Source organism: Globicephala melas, chromosome 1, assembly GCF_963455315.2.
Source record: "Globicephala melas chromosome 1, mGloMel1.2, whole genome shotgun sequence".
Taxonomy (NCBI): Eukaryota; Metazoa; Chordata; class Mammalia; order Artiodactyla; family Delphinidae; genus Globicephala; species Globicephala melas.
In genome coordinates, this window is record NC_083314.1 from 143,721,113 (window position 1) to 143,741,746 (window position 20,634).

At 41.6% G+C, this 20,634-nt stretch overlaps 1 protein-coding gene across 2 annotated transcripts in view; it reads right to left on the reverse strand.

Annotated features, from left to right (window-relative positions):
• Positions 1-5,834: 5,834 nt before the first annotated feature.
• The window catches only part of SCP2 (sterol carrier protein 2), a 164,703-nt gene continuing 149,903 nt past the window's right edge, over positions 5,835-20,634 (reverse strand). For both annotated transcript variants that reach the window (XM_030870167.2, XM_060305457.1), the window contains 2 exons: positions 10,123-10,202; positions 5,835-6,987 (listed from right to left, as the gene is read on the reverse strand). In XM_030870167.2, coding sequence (XP_030726027.1) covers positions 6,892-6,987; positions 10,123-10,202 — 176 coding nt within the window. In that variant the 3' untranslated portion in view covers positions 5,835-6,891. The remainder of the gene's footprint in view (positions 6,988-10,122; positions 10,203-20,634) is intronic.

Below are 20,634 nucleotides of genomic sequence, written 5' to 3' on the forward strand. Positions count from 1 at the left end.
AACTGTTATCACCCCCTGCCCTTGGGTATCATTTTGCCAAGGGGAAGGCTCCTTTCAGCCTGCCTAAGTCAGCCGTTCTCTTATACTGCTCTGCCTTCCTGTCCAAAATTCGTGTCCATATATTCTAAATGGTGTTTAATCTTGAACCGAGTGTTCTGTACACTACAGAAGGTGCCATGTTCTAAAAAGTGAATTACACAATAACTTGCAAAGACCTACCACTGTTTGGTAGTTGATTAGAAAACTGTAGCACTTACTGCTTCTCTGCCTGCAGCTTAAATAAACAGCAGACTACAATTTTACATAAAAGTTTCCCCCAATTTTACATAAAAGTTTATGGCCACAACAAATTCAGGAACTAAAAGGTCAAGCATTTACTAGATGTTGCTGAAAACAGCACTGTTTACAAAGCATTTAAATGATTATTAATAGAATAGATAGACTAAGTGGACATTACTTTTTGCAATAAGTTTTGGATATGTTACATTAAAAAAATATTTCTCCAAGAAGTCTGGCTAAAGTTTCCGCACCAGATTAAACTTCCTGCCAAATGGAATCAAACACCACATTTCTTAAGGGCCAGAAATCTGGCCCAACAGTCTCTGTTCTTACCAAGAACTAAAGAGCTGTTTGTTTGCAGCAGTCTCCAGATAGATATTAATACTGGACCTTTCCAGTAGATTTTGTAACTCTCTATTGAGAAAAACTCTAAAATTTGGCCAGACATGGCTGTGGTTCCTGATAGCACATAAATCTTTCAGAGCCCTCATTAGCTGTTTAGTAGTATACCCAAAGTTCCTAATTCACATCAGTGTGGTCGCCAAACAAACTCAATCCCACAGAGTAAGTTACCCAGAGGTACAATCTGGCTGATTACCCTTTTTTCCCCCAGTCAATAAAATCAAGCAACTTCTTTGTGTTCAAAAAGCAACCATGCCATGGACAGCTAGAACTGTAATCTTTGGATGAAATGCAAACCTTCTGAAAGTCTACATAATCCTATATTCACTCAGTTACAGAGACTATTAAATTTTAATGAATCTTGAGAAAAATGCAAGATGACAGTCAACGAGGAATGCAAATTGTCCCCAATCCTGAAGTTAGCTGATTATCTGAACTCAAGGGATTATTACAAAATGTTTCAATGAATAAATTCCTTCATGTTAAAAAAAATTTCTCAAATAACATTAGGCACCATCTATTGAGTACGTGACATTTTACAGCTACAATTGCTAACCCTCACAACCAGCAAGGTAGGCATTATTATTCTCTTTTTACAGAGTGAGAAACAGGCTCAGAGTCATTATCAGCTCAAGGAAGGTCCCCATGTTTAAGTGCCAGAGCTAGGACCAAAACCCTCATCTGATAGGCCCCAAGTTTTCCCACTATACCAGGCTGCTCTAAATGTATTATTTTCTCAAACTGCTAAAGTTTCAGAAGATAAAGCGGTTACTTACAGGATTTAACTTCATGTTTCTTTTTTCTACGGTGACACAGATGAAGAAAACAGAAGGAGTTCATGTTTATATGTAACTGAACTTTTACAAGGTATATTACAATTTTAAAAGAACTTTAATGGATTGTTGTCTACTCCTCGTTTGTCTGAGAAACCTTTGCTGATGCTTACTTTGGTAGACATGGTATTAATACTAGAGACAGAGGTGAATAACAGTTTCTGCACTCAAGGTGTTCACAGTCTAATGAGACTATTTTTAAAAATATGAACAGTGGTCCCCCTTGTGCAGAGGAAGAAACTAAAGTCTGACGAAGCTTAAAGCCTTGTCCTAACTTAGCTTCCAGGAGGCAGACAGGACCTGATCTGAGATTCTTCTGATCCCACCTCAGTGACTCCTCCATCACCTCCACACTCAACTTCCTAATCATGTGCTCCATTACTGTTCTTCTAAACATGCAACAAGGATTACAGAAGCCTGAGATTTTTAATCCATCTGGACAAGTACAGCAAGAAGACTAATGATTTTAATGTACCTGGAACCAACTAGGCCACTTTGTTTTTTATAAACATGTAATAAAACTACAAATAAACTGACTTTTCTGATTACTTCAGGCTGCTTCAATCTTAAGTTGAAAGACTATTCTGAGAAGCTGCAAATATTTTCAAAGAAATAGCAAGATAGCACTTCCCTGCTGGTGCAGTGGTTAAGAATCTGCCTGCCAATGCAGGGGACACAGGTTCAAGCCCTGGTCCGGGAAGCTCCCACATGCCGCAGAGCAACTAAGCCCGTGTGCCACAACTACTGAGCCTGTCCTCTAGAGCCCATGGGCCACAACTACTGAGCCCACGTGCCACAACTACTGAAGCCCGCATGCCTAGAGCCCGTGCTCTGCAACAAGAGAAGCCACCGCAATGAGAAGCCCACGCACTGCAACGAAGGGTAGCCCCGGCTCACCGCAACTAGAGAAAGCCTGCATGCAGCAACGAAGACCCAACGCAACCAAAAATAAATAAATAAAATTGATTCTTTAAAAAAAAAGAAATAGCAAGATAAGTCTGGCCAAAGAGGAATTTTTAATGTTCTCTTTCAACATCGGGGCAACAGAAAGTCATTGTCATAGAGAATGCATTGCTATGATGAGGTTCCTATCTTCAGGAAAGCCCCCTGTGAATATGAAATTGTTATTCAGCTTATCTCATTCATTCACTTTATGACAGTGAGCCAAGACTTTGCACCGGGGGTATCAAAATGGATGCATGAAATGCAGTCCCTGCCCTTAAGGGGCTCTCTGTTCGGTGGGAGACAGAAACATATTACTACAAAGGAATGATTATGTAGTGTTTGTTTTTTTGTTTTGTTTGTGTGTGTTTGTGTGTGTGTGTGTGTGTGTGTGTGTGTGTGTGGCAAAGAGGGACAACTTCCTGAAAGCTAAGGCATGAAAGGGATGAAAAGGAAGTTGCCAAGTGGATAAGGTGGCAGGCAGCGGGGAGAGAATGGTGAGGGTGGGCACAGAGAACAGCATGTGCAAGATGACCTAATCTAGAACTAAAAGTATTAGCTAATGTGCTTGCTCTGTACTAATCACTTGGAAACTGAACATATTACTACCAAATGGAACTTCTCTGTTCTTGTTTTTTGTAGCTCTTTATGAAACCAATTCCAATCCAGCACTGAAAGTGATTTTGTAGTAATCACCAATGACTTCCATGTTGCCAAATTTACTCCAGTAGACACTTTTCAGACATCATCCTAACTGACCTCACAAGCAGCATAGGACACAGTTGACCACTGCCACTTTTAGGCTGTATCTTTTCTCAGGAAAATTTCCTCCACCTCTTTAGTCCTTCGTCCTCATACCCCTTACCAGATCCTCCTCTTCCGCCTGATCTCTAACAGCTGGGGTTCCACAAGGCGTACTCTAATCCCCCTTCTTCCCTCCCCAGGTAACACCATCCATTCCTGTGGCTTTAAATACCACCCATATGCTCATGACTTCCAAAAGTGCATCTGTAAGCTGACCCCACCTCTGAGCTCCAGTCTTGTAAATGCAGCTGCCTCCTTGGTATCTCCACCTGGAAATCTTTTCAGGCATCTCAAAGTTAACAAGTTCAAAAGTGGAGCTTATTATTTCAACCACTCTCCCTAAATCCTGCTGTCCCCTCCTCATTCCAGTCATGACCCACCATTCACCTGGCCAGTCACTGGAAGCCATTCTTGCCCCTATATCCAGTCACCAAGTTCTGTCAGCTCTACCTCTGCCTAATTTCCACATCTAAGTCCACCACTGACACCCTAGTCCAGGACACCATCTTCTAGCACCTTCCTTCCTCCATCCCTGTACTCCCAGTACGTTCTCCACACAGAAGCTACAGTGACAGTTTAAATTATTTCATTCCCCTGCCTACAGCCCTTCTGTGATGGTCATCAGTTCCTTCAGAAACAATCCAACTCCATTTTCTTCTTCTGATACATGGTAAGATTGTGAAGTTAGGTGAGGCATGTGACTTTCTTTGGACAATGAAATGGGAGCAGTGCTCCAGACAGAAGTGCTCCATTAGCCTGGGTTCTAGACTTAGGATATGAAGGTGAAGTGGATATGCAGCATGAGTGAGAAAGAAACACATGTAAAGCTACACCTTCAACAGCTCCCAAATGCACTAAGAATGAAATACAAATGCCTTACTGTAACGAACAGATTCCAAGATAACTGGCTCCTGTGTATCTATCCAGCCTCATCTTGGGCCTGTCCTTCTGGGTCGTTATATTCCACTCACACTGGCCCTCTTGCAATTTCTAGAACAAGCCAGGTGTCTTTTCCCCTTTCCTGCATGGTTCTATGCATGGTTCATTCCTCAACCTATAGATCTCAGCTTATATATTACCTCCTCAGAGATGTCTCCCTTAACCACTGTATCATAGTGAGTCAAAGCCACTATGACTCTCCATGACAGCACTCTGGCCATCTCCTGCACGGCACATCAGTCTGTAATAATTATTCATCTCTCTGATTTGACTGAGGAGCTCACTGCTGTCTCCAGTGCTTAGCATTACCCTCAATATGGTACCCAATATATGATAGGCACTCAAGAAGTATTTGTTCAGTGAATGAACAAATGAGAAAAGACTCAAAAAGTGGGACATAAAAAAAAAAAAACCACACTACAGACATCTTATCACATATCACAGAGGCAAAAGGTGGGGAGAGGAAGGGAACTCACATTTCCAGTAAGGGAACTAAGAATGACTACAATGTACACCTAACACTAATTTAGGTACTTTACATATGTTACCTCTCTAGATTCTCAATAATCCTAGGAGGTCAATATTAAAATCTCCACTTTCCAGATCAGGCAACTGAGGCTCAACCTGCGCAAGCAGCAAAACCAGTGACGGTATCAGTTTTAACCCAGACCTGTTAACCTCTTTCCTCCGAACCATGACGCTTCCCTAGAAATTAAACTGCTACTGTATTTTTATCATTAAGTACTTTCCTATTATACATATAAATTGTATTTATATGTGGATACATCCCTACCCCAAGAACAAGTTTTTGTTTTTCTTTTTTTCTTTGTTTTTGTCTTTTTCAGGTTCATCCTAAAGCCTAAAACAAACATCTCCTGCTATCTGGGACAAGCGAAGGCAGAAAAGTGCAGCAAATCCAAAGCACAAATAAATCAGACATTTCGTTGGAACTTTTTTCTTGAAGTCTTTTTTCTTCTCAGAGTAAAAAGCCTCTATGATTAGGAAGTCTGTGCTCTGAACTGATTTTATGGGACTTGAGATCAGCTTATACTGCCTTAATTTACCATCCTGTCCCATCCCCAAATGCTGTTCTGCTGGTCACAGAACATGCAAAGCTAAATGGCCTAGGGGGATCGTATCCACAGTCCTGATTTGATTAGTAGAGGCTCCAAACATCTAAACAAGCAAAATGAAACCACCTGGCTTTTTCCCTCTGACCACCTTTGGGTGAAGTAAACGTGTTCACAGCAGAAAGGTGGGACCTGGATAACTCCCAAACAGTTCTACTGGGCTCTGAGTAGACTCACAGGATTATCAGAACAGAAGGGACCTTAAAGACCATCTTAAATGCCCTCTTCTAACAGGTTAGCAAACAGGCTAGCAAACAGTTAGCAAACAAGCTAGCAGACAGTTACTTATTTGCCTAAGAAAAACAAGACTCCTGGCTCCTAGTCAAGTGCTCTTTCCACCACAACACAGCACCTCCCTAATCAAGAGCTAGTGATTGATTATGCCAAAGTAACCAGCAGATAGTAGTCTAGATAACACAGATCGTAAATCCCCAATGTTTCTCTTACTCTCCATCATTTAGAAAACCCTGAACAAAAAGAACATACACAATAAAAACAAAGGAGATGAGGAAGAGCTATTTTAATTTTCTATTAAACATTCTTCCAAAAACATTACTCTACCCCATATCTTACCGAGTTATTAGAAATAACATTAACATTAGAAAAACTAGGAAGGTAAAAGTAGGGAAAACACATCACATGCCAAAGTCTGGTATGAAATTTACCTTTAAAAACAAAAAGGAATAAAAAGCAATATTCCTTTAAATTGAATAAAAAAAAACTAGGAAGGTAAATTAAATGTGGCTTGTTAAACTAAACATATGAAAAGGGAAAATTATAACAAAGGAAGGAGAGTTTTACAAATTAAATTAATACGAGATTATAATTTGAAAACTGTGCATCTCAAAGCAAACTTTATTTGTTCAATTATTTTTAACAACAGTGTTTATGATTCTAATACACTGATTTTTTTCCAGGAAGGAAACTCACTTAAAAATATTTTTGTTTTAAAAAATAGGCCTGTGTTCAGCTATATATTTTTTCTCCCAAGCTTTGATCATATTTCTTTGATTTGGGAAGAAAATACTGTTTTGATGGCATGAAATGCAAAACTGTGAAGATTTTTTTAAAAAAACATCCCAGTACAGAATTTTAAAAATTATCAATGGAAAACAGATTAAGGTCATTAAGTGCACAACACTAATTACTGGCCAGCTACTGGTATCCTGTTTCTTCCCTAGTTCTCCCAAGGAAAACTGAATTAAATTGAATCTTCAGCAGAATAATCCTCAAATATACTTTATAAGCAAAATGAGAGCTTTCGTTTACATAGTTTTTGGATTTTGCTATTCCTAATTTTATTCTAAAACTCAATTTTACCCCAAACCATAATTACCATATTAACTTTGTAATGCACAGTTGTATGCGATTCAGCAAAGCAGTAGTACATCATCAGGTTCTAGTCACCCAGAGCTTAGGGAAAACAGGATTGGTCGCACCCATTTAAAAACAAATACGCTATTTGCCAATGTGTAGTTTCGATCTAAGTTCTGACAATGAAATATGTGGACATATATCTATGTATCTCATCTTGATTTTCAAAGGTAGGCAGAGAGAGTTCTTCACAGCTTAGCTTTGCCTGGCTGAAGCTGAAGGTTTTGTAACTTCATAGCCAGACCCATGTTGCCAGTGATTTTCAATTTACCTTGAAAGAAGGCCTGTGAGGAAGAAGAAAGAAAATTTATCATTTGGTGTTTTTTGTTTTGAGACCGCTGATATTTCTAGACTATCCAGCCCTGAGATGATTTATTTATCCAGGTTTCTTCAACTTTCTTCAAAATATGAAACTTGGCTTTCAGGAATAGATTTAGAACCAGAGTCTTCAAAAGGACGCATTTGTGAAAGTCATGCTTTACACAGAGCCGTCAAAAGGCACATCTTTCCCAAATGTGTTCTCTTAAAAATCGAGTCTGCCTTTACCTGCCTTCCTCACAGGTGGTACGTTTTCCAAATATTAGGCAGAGTGGATTCATACTAGACCCATTTTGTTTAAAACCATTACACATTTGTTCAGTGGGTCTGCTAGCAGGGAGAGAAAGCACATGCATAACACACTTATGAACTCTTGGGATTCAATACAATGCAGATGAAATGTCACCATTTTTCTCCCTCTTTTTGGTCTACGTGATAAAGATTTATTCCCTACAGAGGGAGGCCAGGCAGACTGCTGAGACTGAGGTGCCTGTGTTAATCTTTGGCTCAATAAGAAGAATCAAACCAATCCCAAGTGCAGAGCCACAGTTTGTTCCATTTAACAACCGCCTGGGATTAGATCACATGATGTTTGCTAAATTTATCATGTAACAAAATCCCAGGAAAACTTTAAAGAAATAGCAAAATTGGGAACATAGCATGATTTCCCTGCTACGATCTCAGTCTTTCAACTCAATTCTTAAAATAAGGAAAAGCTACAGGAAAAGTTCTGGTAGTCTTAGCTTCCTAACAAGTATATTCATGAAGCAGTGAGGGGCTCTTCTGCCTCATCCATAGGAAATCTCAGAGCTCTGCTTTCTCTACACCTTCTGGTGAGGGTGACTAATGCCTTTTTTTTTCCTCCTCTGTCTGGACAAACTAAATATTTCTTTCTATATGGCACACAGCCTTCTGTCTGATGACTTTAAGGTCAGGTGTCTCAGAACACAATATATTTAACATATGTCCTTTAAAAATATGGACCAGTAGTACCTAGAAGAGAAACTCACCATATTTCCCTTTTCTTAGTTAAAAGAGAAAATGACTTTTCACTTAATAATTATTACAGAGAAAAATGAGTCTTCACTTTTTAGAGAATCCGAACATAAGAGTCATTTAAATCTGGCCCCTAAGGTGTTCTACATTTGCTTTCTTCTGGAGAGCACATTGCTTTGTTTCAACCGTAGCCAAACACTGAAATTATAATTTCCACTGCATTTAATGGTTTCCAGTCAAATCTTCTACTGAGCATAAGGGAAGGCCATTAGCACATTAACAGAAACGTCTCCTATTTTTATCTTTAATTCCTTTGGGTGCTAACAGGTGTTCAGGAAAAGTAAGCTGACACTTCACTCCCCAAAATGGGTGGTAAACAGATAAACTGAGAGAACGAGTGCAAAGCCTGACCACACTGCCAAGGAAGTGCATGGTGTGCACCGTGGAGTAAGCAGCGGTGGGTGGGAAGGAGGACGTCGGCCAACTCCGAGATTGGTGGCCTCTGTTCTGTCCAGATTTTTGGAGAGGGCACAGTGGGTGGAAATGTCAATGTCAACAGTGTGTATTCAGTTGAAACATCACAGATGCAAGTCTCTCACTTGTCGACGCATCAGCTGAAATATGCTTAGTTGCTTAGAAAAAGCATTTTTAAAAGGAATACGAGTAGGAGTCAGATTTAGTTGTTTTATCCAATCTTTCAAATTACCAGGGTACCACAGGAACAAGACCTAAAACAAATCAGGCTGAGGCAACAACAAAAAAATAAGGTTACAGTGGAAAGCAGCATTTTAGCTTCCTTTGTGTTATCTATGGATAATGTATATCAAGTCTGTTCCACACTGTACAACTAAAGAGTATAAGAAGACCCTTGACAATCTGGGGGCCTGGAAAATCTACACAAGGCATAAAGACATTTTAGACAAATGCAAATTAATTGTGAAAACCCAAAAACGCAAGGCATCATGCTAAGTTCTGGAGACACAAAGATGAACAAGATGTGCTTTGTTCCCTTGAGGTACACACAATCTAATAGGGAAGAGATAGGCACATTATGACTAGTATAATGAGACAAGTGCCAGGCTAGCAGGCCAGTAAGTGGCCCAGAAGAGGGACTGACTATAGCTCCCCAACAATGTGGTAGGAAGTCTCTGGACATAACATAAGTTCATTTTGAAAGGCAAGGAGTTTGTCAAGGAAGGACAGCTCAGGCCAAAAAAAGAGCACGGGCAAAGATACGAAATGTGAAAGATCATGCCTTTGTTCACACCCGACCCTCCTTCTGTCTGACGGCCCCTACTCTCCATCTGTGCACTGCTAACTCCTGATCACTCCCAGGACTCAGCCAAGCATTGTTTCCTCTGTGAAGCCTTCTCGATGGCCCGGGAAGATGTGGCTTCTCCTCCCTCCACCCTCCCTGACCTCAAGTAATGCAGGGCACCTTGGATATTTGGCTGCACTTACTCTTAAGTTGTTTTTTTTTAAAATTTATTTATTTAATTTATTTATTTTTGGCTGCATTGGGTCTTTGTTGTTGTGCGCTGGCTTTCTCTAGCTGCGGTGAGCGGGGGTTACTCTTTGTCGCAGTGCACAGGCTTCTCACTGCGGTGTCTTCTCTTGTTGCAGAGCACGGGCTTCAGGCATGTGGGCTTCAGTAGTTGTGGTGCATGGGCTCAGCAGCTGTGGCTCGTGGGCTCTAGAGTGCAGGCTCAGTAGTTGTGGCGCATGGGTTTAGCTGCTCCACAGCATGTGGGATCTTCCCGGACCAGGGCTCAAACCCGCGTCCCCTGCATTGGCAGGCAGATTCTTAATGACTGCACCACCAGGGAAGCCCTGCATTTACTCTTTTGCAGACCTGTCTCGTACCAAATTGTGGACGCCCTGAGCATGGGAACTATTTCTTCTACATCTGGACATTTCCAGCACACAGGACACTGTCTGGCACATCATTAGCTTCACAACTGTCATTTGTTAAGTGAACATTTGGGGAACACTGAGTTTTGTGGGTTTTACCACTTTGCACTTTATGGGATGAGGTTGAGGTAGGTGATGAAGTGAAACGGGCTAAAACCCACCTAAGAAAAGGATATAAGCGCCATCATACTTACCGACTGAGGATTCATTTTACCAGTCATCAAAGCCAGTAAGTCCGAGTCAGCCATTGTAATTGTGCAGTCGGCCTTCTTATCTAAAACACAGACATGCAGAAGGAAGGAGAAATGGGGAGTGTTCAGTTTCATGTATACATTTTAGTCAAAAGCCACTGACTGCCACAGAATCACATCCAGAATTAGTGTGGGCAAATGGGCACTCACATACACTCTATGGCAGCCTGGTGAAATGTGACATAAATCACAAGCAACCTCAATATTTAACAAGAGGGAATTTATTAAATAAATCATGGTATATTCATATAACGGGATACAATGCAGTCATTAGACGATGTGGATCTACATTTTATTGACCTGGAAAGATACGTATGTTATACTCTTCATGATACTGTTATATAAGCCAGTTACAAAACAAAACTGTAAGAATGGACCCAAGTTTTGCTTAAAAACAGATATTCAATTATGTATGTACAGAAAAAACATCTGTAAACTTGGAGACCAATATATTAATAATAGCTACTGTGGCACACAGACTCTAAGGTGACCCCTGTGACCCCTGGCTTCTGGTATTCATGCCTTTGTATAATCCCCTACTCTCAAGTGTGGGCAGGACCTGTGACTTGCTTCTAGCCTGCAGAATGTGGCAATGGTGATGGGCTGTCATTCCTGTGTTCTGTTACACTGCATAAGACTCTGTCTTGCTGGCTCTCTCTCACTCTCCTGCTGGCCTTGAATAAACTAGATGCTATACTGTGAACTGCATACTGCATATGGAGAGGGCTACATGGCAGGGTACTGACCTTTAGGAGCTGAGGGCAGACTCTGACCAATAACCAGTAAAAAACTAAAGCTATCATTCTCACAGCTACAAGGAAATTAATTCTTCCAGCAACATCAGTGAACTTGGGCACGAACCACTTCCCCAGTCAAGTCTCTAGATGAGAACTCAGCCCTGGCCAACACCCTGACCGCGGCCTGCGACACCCTATGCAGAGGACCCAGCTAAGCTGTCCTCAGCCAACTTACCCATGGAAGCTGTGAGGTAATAAATAAATGTGTGCGTTTTTTTAAACCACTAAGTTTGTGGTAATTTGTTAGAAGATGAAGTCATCTAGACCAGGGGTTAACAAACTTTTTCTGTAAAGGATCAGACACTAAATATTTTAGGCTTTGCAGGCCACTAGGTCTCTACTGCAACTACTCAACTCTGCACCTGTAGCACGAGAGCAGCCATAGAGAATACATAAATGAATGTAGCTGTATTCCAATAAAACTATTTTCTAAACAGGTAGCAGACCAAGAGGGATAAGATATTTGCAACTCACAGATCTAACAGAGAATTTGTATCCAGAAAATATAAAAAACTCCTATCACTCAATTAGAAAAGGTTAGATAGTTCAATACAAAAGTGGGCAAATAACATAAACAGGCACAATACAAAAGATCTCCAAATGGTCAAAAAAAGCACATGAAACAGTGTTCAATTCCATTAGTCATCAGGAAAATGCAAATTAAAAGTACAGTTGAGATACTACAACGTACCTACTAGAATGAATGGCTTAAAAAAAAAAAGATAATACCCAGTGCTGGTGAGGATGAGGAGCAACTAGCAGGTCAGAACAATGCTGGAGGGACTGAAAAACGGTACAGCCACTTTAGACAACAGTCTGGACATTTCCTAGAAAGCTAAACATACACATGCCATATGACCTGCCAATCCCATTCTTAGGTGTTTACTGAAGAGAAATGAAAGCATAAATCCACACAAAAACCTGTATGCGGATGCTCATAGTGGCTTTATTTAAATAGCCAAAAGCTGAAAGAAACCAAATATACTCCAGCTGGTGAATGGATAAACTACTCAGCAACAAAAAGGAACAAACTACTGATAATACATGAAAGAAGCAGGCTCAAAAAGCTGCATACTGTATGATTCCACTTGCAGTTTACGACGACATTCTGGAAAAAGTGAAACTACAGGGACAGAAGTCAGATCAGGGGTTGCCAGGGCCTGAGGGTGAGAGAAGGGGTTTGATTACAAAAGGACATGAGGACATTTTTTTTTTTAAATTAAGGGTACTTTAATTAATTAATTAATTTATTTTTGGCTGTGTTGGGTCTTTGTTTCTGTGAGAGGGCTTTCTCTAGTTGTGGCAAGCGGGGGCCACTCTTCATCGTGGTGCGCGGGCCTCTCACTATCGCGGCCTCTCTTGTTGCGGAGCACAGGCTCCAGATGCGCAGGCTCAGTAGTTGTGGCTCAAGGGCCTAGTTGCTCCGCGGCATGTGGGATCTTCCCAGACCGGGGCTCAAACCCGTGTGCCCTGCACTAGCAGGCAGACCCTCAACCACTGCGCCACCAGGGAAGCCCCGACATTTTTTGGAAATATTCTATATCTTGATTTTTGGTAGTGGCTATACAACTGTATGCATTTGTCTAAATTCACAGAACTGTACATCTAAAAAAGGTAGATTTTACTGTATGTAAATTATACCTCAATGAACCTGACTTAAAAAAAAAAACTGACATTACCAAGTACTGTCAAAAATGTGGAGCAGGGGCTTCTCTGGTGGCACAGTGGTTGAGAGTCCGCCTGCCGATGCAGGGGACACGGGTTCGTGCCCCGGTCCGGGAGGATCCCACATGCCGCAGAGCAGCTGGGCCCGTGAGCCATGGCCGCTGAGCCTGTGCGTCCGGAGCCTGTGCTCCACAACGGGAGAGGCCACAACAGTGAGAGGCCCGTGTACCACACACACACACACACACAAACACACACACACACACAAAAAAATGTGGAGCAAATGAAACTCTCATATAATATGGAAGAGACTGTAGAATAGTATATCCATATCAAAAAACTGGCTATATGGTAGCTCATGACTTAGTATTTCTACTCCTGGTTATATGCCAAATGGAAATAAGTACATGTGTCCACTAAAAGACACATATGAGAATGTTCGTAACACCTTTATTCATAAGGCCACAAAATGGAAAACTGCGAAGATACAGCAACCATGAACTGAATAAATAAATTCTGGTGTATTCACATAGTAAAAATGAACTACTGCTACATGCAACAATATAATAAATCTTACAATGCTGAGTGAAAGAAGCCACACCTAAAAGAGTAAATATTGTATGGTTCCAGCTATACGAATTTCCAAAATAAATAATATCAACCTGTGGTGACAGAATTTGGAATAGTGGTTCCTTTTGGGAGTGGGTAGTGATGGGAGGTGGTGTCAGGGAGGTTTCTACAGTGCTGGCAACATTATGCATCTTGATCTGGGAGATGTGTTCATTTGTTAACATTTATCAGGCTGTACACTACAGATTCATGCCCTTCCTTACAGGCTAGACTTCAGAAAACTTTTACACAAAACAAAACAAAAAAAAAAACAGGTGGTGGGATGAATTTGGCCCACAAGTCATAATTTGTCAACCCCTGATACAGATGGTAGGATTATAGGAGAGTAATTTTTTCATTTTGTTTCTCTATCTTTCCCAATTTTTTTTTGCACTTAAGTATGTATTACTATATAAAAACAAAGTTTTAAAAATATTCATTTTTTTATTGGAGTATAGTTGCTTTATAATGTTGTGTTAGTTTCTGCTGTACAACAAAGTGAATCAGCTGTATGTATGCATATATCCCCTCCCTCTTGGACCTCTCTCCCACACCCCCCATCCCACCCATCTAGGTCATCACAAAGCACCGAGCTAGCTATCTATTTTACACATGGTAGTGTATATATGTCAATCCTAATCTCCCACCCTCCCCATCTCCCCAGTGTCCACATGTCCGTTCTCTTCGTCTACGTCTCTATTCCTGCCCTGCAAATAGGTTTAAAATATTAATTTTAGTAGTATAACCAAAGTATAATGCAAAAAAGGCCGTACCACAAAGACTCTAATATCTTATTGCTAAATCAGCAATGTCTACCTTGGACAAGTGCAAAAGGAAAAATTCACCAAGAAATCAAAATTTTCAGTAGTCAGTGTTTCAGGCAATCAATATAACAATAGTACTCTAATAGTACTACTACCACTAATAGTAATAATATCAAATTACGGCCCAATAGTTAGATAATCTGTGCCTTAATAAAAAAAGATAGGAGTTGCTATGGTCTGACTGTTTGTATCCCCCCCAAAACTCGTATTTTGAAATCCTAATGCCTGATGTGATGGTATTGGTAGGGAGGGCCTTTGGAAGGTCATGAGGGTAGAGCCCTTATGAATGGGATTAATGCCTTATAAAGAGGCTCCAGAGAGACCCCTAGCTCCTTCCATGATAAAAGCCCACAGCAAGAAGGCACTGGCTATGAACCAGGAAGAGGGCCCTCACCAAACGGGACCATACTGATGCCTTTATCTAGGACTTCCAGCCACCAGAGCTGTGAGAAGTAAATTTCTGTTGTTTATAAGCTACCCAGGCTGTGGTATGTTCGATATAGCAGCCCAAATGGCCTAAGATGGGGGTAAACTATGAAAATACAGCATGCCTATATTATTAAGTAACGAAAACAAGATTGAAAATAAAAGTTTTTATTATATGTCTTAGAATGCAGGGATAGCCCATAAAAAGACTGTGATTCAATAGCCCCTCCATCTTTGCCTGTAACAAAATTTTCTCTTATTACTTGAAAAAAGGTCTGAAGTGTTAAAAATTAAGGTATTTACAACCTAGAAAATCCAGTTCTCTTGTAGATATATAACATCAAAGAGCAGGGAGGAAAAAAAGCTAGCAAATTGAGATAACTGGACTTGATTCATAGTTGGATTAGATCCTAATATGCCAAAAAAAGGACTCATAGTCAATAAAAAGGTGACTTTAGGAAATAAATGCTGCTGCTGCTGCTGTTACTATATCAGCATTTACTGAGCTCTCACTATGCCGATTACTTCACATACCTAGACTCATACAATAACCCTATGAGGGTCAGAGCGGTCAAACAACTTGCCCAAGGTCACACAGCTACTAAGTGTCTGAGCTAGGTATGAAAGCAGATTCCTGCTGCCAAAGCCCTCACTCCCAACTCCTAAGCTCTATGGCTTCCCCCTGTTACAGGAAGAATACAAACATTCAACAGCTCAGTTTTTTGTTGGTTTTTTTTTGCGGTATGCGGGCCTCTCACTGTTATGGCCTCTCCCATTGCGGAGCACAGGCTCCAGACGCGCAGGTTCAGTGGCCATGGCTCATGGGCCCAGCCGCTCCGCGGCATGTGGGATCTTCCCGGACTGGGGCACGATCCCATGTCCCCTGCATCGGCAGGCGGACTCTCAACCACTGCGCCACCAGGGAAGCCCCAACAGCTCAGTTTTAATTGAGCCTTCACCAATTCATCTGCATCTGATGTATCCCAGATGCTTTCTCAGCTCCCCTAGTCCTTTTGAGGAGTCACAGACAATTCCAATGTGTTTATGCAAAATTAATGTTTAATATATGGGTTGGGGAGGAAGCAATGATATACTGAGCACTTTCCATGCTAGGGGCTTTACACACCTTTTATCTCATTTAATCCCCACAACAGCTCCATGGATAGACATTATTCTCACCATTTTCTAGATGAGACAACTGGACTCAGGGAAGGTTTACACCTAGTAAGTGACAGAGCCAAGGTCTGAACCCAGGTTTCGGTATCTCCAAAGGCTATGCTCTTTCCCCTGTACCTTGGGGATGAGAGACTCTGAGGCCTTCTGTATCATGTTCCCCATTAAGGGGCAGGGTTGAGAACTCAAACAGGTGCTGAGAGGGAAGAATATACGAATGAAAGAATAATATATCGTGTTAAATTAATTAAAGTTGGCTTCCTGGAGATATGCGAGTCATTTCAAAGGAGAGGAGGAAGGGGCCGAATTCATGGAGAAACACCAGGCAGCAAGAAAAGATTATGGAAAAATGCACAAAGCCTAAAAGTCCTGACATAACCAACTGTATCATTACCAAACTCTTAGAATATAAGCAAATGAAATACATTTAAGTAACTCTTACTTTGCTAACAGAAAGTAAACCTCTCAACAGTATGTACATGTCAAAAGATCTAGCAATTCTCTTTAAGATGCCAGTTCAAACTAGGACAGGTTATTAATGCTTTAACATAGCTGATCTCTAACAAATGGTCATTTGTTGGCTGATGTAAAAGGAGCTGGCAATTTCCCACGGTAGCTTTTACTGGTAAGTCCATATTTCACCGCCACTCCTAGCTGCCAACAAGTATCAGTTTCAGCAGAAATTCTGGGTAAAATCCCTTCAGGTATGGGATGGGGCACCTAATGTGGGGAGAGCTCGCTGCCAGGGTTCATATGCAGAGAGCAAGGTTTTTCTGAAAATTTGCCATATGTTTCCATAAGCATATAATCTTTCAAAACAAACAAACAATAACAACAAAACAGGAAAATTTTTCTCCAAAAATCTCCTTGGGGTCAGAGTCAAGATGGAGGAGTATGAGGACACAGAGTTCACGTCTCCTCACAACTAGGGCACCTACCAGGTACTGGTGGGGAACCACGGACACCTAAAGGGACGGGAGGAACCCCGAATGACCAGGTGGGACGTGGCGGGGAGGGAGCGGGGAGGAGAAGTGGAGGTGGGACGGGACCGGCACCCTTGAGAGACGGCTGGGGGAGGGGAGGGGTTCTCACACCTGAAGGAGCCCATCCACAGTGAGGGGAGCAACGGGGATGGGGAGAGACCCTTGAGAGGCCAGAGGATCGGAAGGGAAGGCAGCCAGCGTTTCCCCCACCCACTTGGGTCCTGGGGAGCCTACTGAGGTCCCGGGCATGATCCTCTGCCCTCCCAGACCCCCTCTGGCCGCCCAGGTCCTGAGGGCGTGGGTGGGGAGTAGAGGCCAGACGGGGACCGGTGCACTGAGAGGCAGTTGGGGAAGGGTGGGGTTTCCACCCTTGGGACGGGCCCACTCACAGTGAGGGGATCAGCGGGGACCGGGAGGATGGGAAGGGCACTAGGCCAGCGTTTCCCCCACTCACTCGGGCACCTGGGAGCCTACTGTGGTCCCAGGCCAGATCCTCCGCCCTCCGAGGCCCCCTGCAGCTACACTGGGCCTAAACCCCGGCCCTGCACTCCCACCCGGGGCCTTAGCTCTGAACTCCGCTGTCCGAGGCGCCCTCCAGCCATGCTGCCTTTTCCTGCCTCATGGATCCTGAGCATAGGCCTCACCCCAACCTAAGCTCTGCCCCCACAGCCAAGGCCTTTTCTGGCCCATTTTTCTTTTTTTTTGGGGGGGGGGGTTTGTGGTTGTGTTTTACCTTGTTGTTTCACTTGTATATTTATTTTTTCTAACTTTAAAATTTTTCTAATTTTATCTTTTATTCTTTGTTATTGTACTGCTCCTTTTTTTTTTTTCTTTTGCTGCACCGTGCACCTTAAGGGATCTTGGTTCCCAGGCCAGAGGTCAACCCTGAGCTCCTGTGGTGGGAGCACTGAGTCCAAACCACTGGACTAACAGAGAACCTCAGACCTCAGGGAATACTAATAAGAGTGAGATCTCCCGGATGTCCTCATCTCAGCACCAAGACCCAGCTCTATCCAACTGTAAAAACTCCAGCACTGGACGCCTCAGGCCGAACAACCAGTAAGGAGGAACACAGCCCCACCCATCAAAAAAATGAGATGACAAAAAAATATGTTACAGATGAAAGAGTAAGGTAAAAACCTACAAGGCCAAATAAATGAAGAGGAAATAGGCAACCTACCTGAAAAAAGAATTCAGAGTAATGATAGTAAAGATGATCCAGGGGCTTCCCTGGTGGTGCAGTGATTAGGAATCCGCCTGCCAGTGCAGGGGACACAGGTTCATATGCCGTGGAGCAACTAAGCCCATGTGCCACAACAAATGAGCCTGCGCTCTGGAGACCATGACCCACAACTACTGAGCCCGTGTGCCACGACTACTGAAGCTTACGTGCCTAGAGCCCGTGCTCCGCAACCTACCTGAAAAAAGAATTCAGAGTAATGATAGTAAAGATGATCCAGGGGCTTCCCTGGTGGTGCAGGGGTTAGGAATCCGCCTGCCAATGCAGGGGACATAGGTTCATATGCGGTGGAGCAACTAAGCCCATGTGCCACAACAAATGAGCCTGAGCTCTGGAGCCCATGACCCACAACTACTGAGCCCGTGTGCCACGACTACTGAAGCTCACGTGCCTAGAGCCCGTGCTCCGCAACAAGAGAAGCCACCGCAATGAGAAGCCCGCGCACCACAATGAAGAACAGCCCCCACTCACTGCAATAAGGGAAAGCCTGTGCATAGCAGTAAAGACGCAATGCAGCCAAAAATAAATAAATTAATTAATTAAAAAAAAAAGATTATCCAAAATCTCAGAAACAGGATGGAGGCACGGATCCAGAAAATACAAGAAATGTTAACAAAGACCTAGAAGAACTAAAGAACAAACAGTGATGAACAACACAATAACTGAAATGAAAAATACACTAGAAGGAATCAATAGCAGAAAAACTGAGGCAGAAGAACAAATAAGTGAGCTGGAAGACAAAATGGTGGAAATAACTGCCAAGGGGCAGAATAAAGAAAAAAGAATGAAAAGAATTGAGGACAGTCCTAGGGACCTCTGGGACAACATTAAACGCACCAACATTTGAATTATAGGGGTTCCAGAAGAAGAACAGAAAGAGAAAGGGTCTGAGAAAACATTTGAAGAGATTATAGTTGAAAACTTCCCTAACATGGGAAAGGAAATAGCAAACCAAGTCCAGGAAGCACAGAAAGTCCCTTCAGGATAAATCCTAGGAGAAATACACCAAGACACATAATAATCAAACTAACAAAAATTAAATCAAAAAAACAAAAAAAAATTAAAAGCAGCAAGGGAAAAGCAAAAAATAACATACAAGGGCATCCCCATAAGGGTATCAGTTGATTTTTCAGCAGAAACTCAGCAGGCCAGAAGGGAGTGGCAGGATATATTTAAAGTGATGAAAGGGAAAAACCTACAACCAAGATTACTCTACCCAGCAAGGATCTCATTCAGATTTGATGGAGAAATCAAAAGCTTTACAGACAAGCAAAAGCTAAGACAATTCAGCGCCACCAAACCAGCTTTACAACAAATGCTAAAGGAACTTCTCTAGGTGGGAAACACAAGAGAAGAAAAAGACCTACAAAAACAAACCCAAAACAATTAAGGAAATGGTAATACGAACATACATATCGATACTTACCTTAAATGAAAATGGATTAAATGCTCCAACCAAAAGACACAGCCTCGCTGAATGGATACAAAAACAAGACCCGTATATATGCTGTCTACAAGAAACCACTTCAGACCTAGGGACACATACAGACTGAAAGTGAGGGGATGGAAAAAGATATTCCACGGAAATGGAAATCAAAAGAAAGCTGGAGGAGGAATACTCATATCAGATAAAATAGACTTTAAAATAAAGACTGTTAAAGAGATAAGGAAGGACCCTACATAATGATCAAGGGATCAATCCAAGAAGTAAGTATAACAATTATAAATGTTTAGGCACCCAACATAGGAGCACCTCAATACATAAGGCAAATGTTAACAGCCATAAAAGGGGAAATCAAGACTAACACAATAATAGTGGGGGACCTTTACACCCAATTACAACAATGGACAGATCATCCAAAATGAAAATAAATAAGGAAACACAGGTTTTAAATGATGCAACAGACCAGATAGATTTAATTGCTATTTATAGGACATTCCACCTGCAAGTGGCAGAATACACTTTCCTCTCAAGTGCACATGGAACGTTCTCCAGGATAGATCACAACTTGGGTCACAATCAAGCCTTGGAAAATTTAAGAAAACTGAAATCATATCAAACATCTTTTCTGACCACAACACTATGAGGTTAGAAATCAATTACAGGAAAAGAAAAAAGGTAAAACCCACAAATACATGGAGGCTAAACACTGCATTGCTAAATAACCAAGAGATCACTGAATAAATCAAAGAGGAAATTAAAAAATACATAGAAACAAATGACAATGAAAACATGACAACCCAAAACATATGGGATGCAGCTAAAGCAGTTCTAAGAGGGAAGTTTATAGCAATTCAATCTCACCTCCAGAAACAAGAAAATCTCAAATAAACAATCTAATCCTATACTTGAAACAACTAGAGAAAGAAGAACAAAGAAAACCCAAAGTCAGTAGAAGGAAAGAAATCATTAAGATCAAAGCAGAAATAAATGAAATAGAAACAAAGAAAACAACAGCAAAGATCAGTAAAACTAAAAGTTGGTTCTTTGAGAATATAAAAAAAAAATTGATAAACCTTTAGCCAGACTCATCAAGTAAAAAAGGGAGCGGACTCAAATCAATAAAATTAGAAATGAAAAAGGAGAAATTACAACTGACACCACAGAAATACAAAGGATCATAAGACTGCAATGACGACTATATGCCATTAAAATGGACAACCTGGAAGAAATGGACAAATTCTTGGAAAGAAAAAACTCTCCAAGACTGAACCAGAAGGAATTAGAAAATATAAAC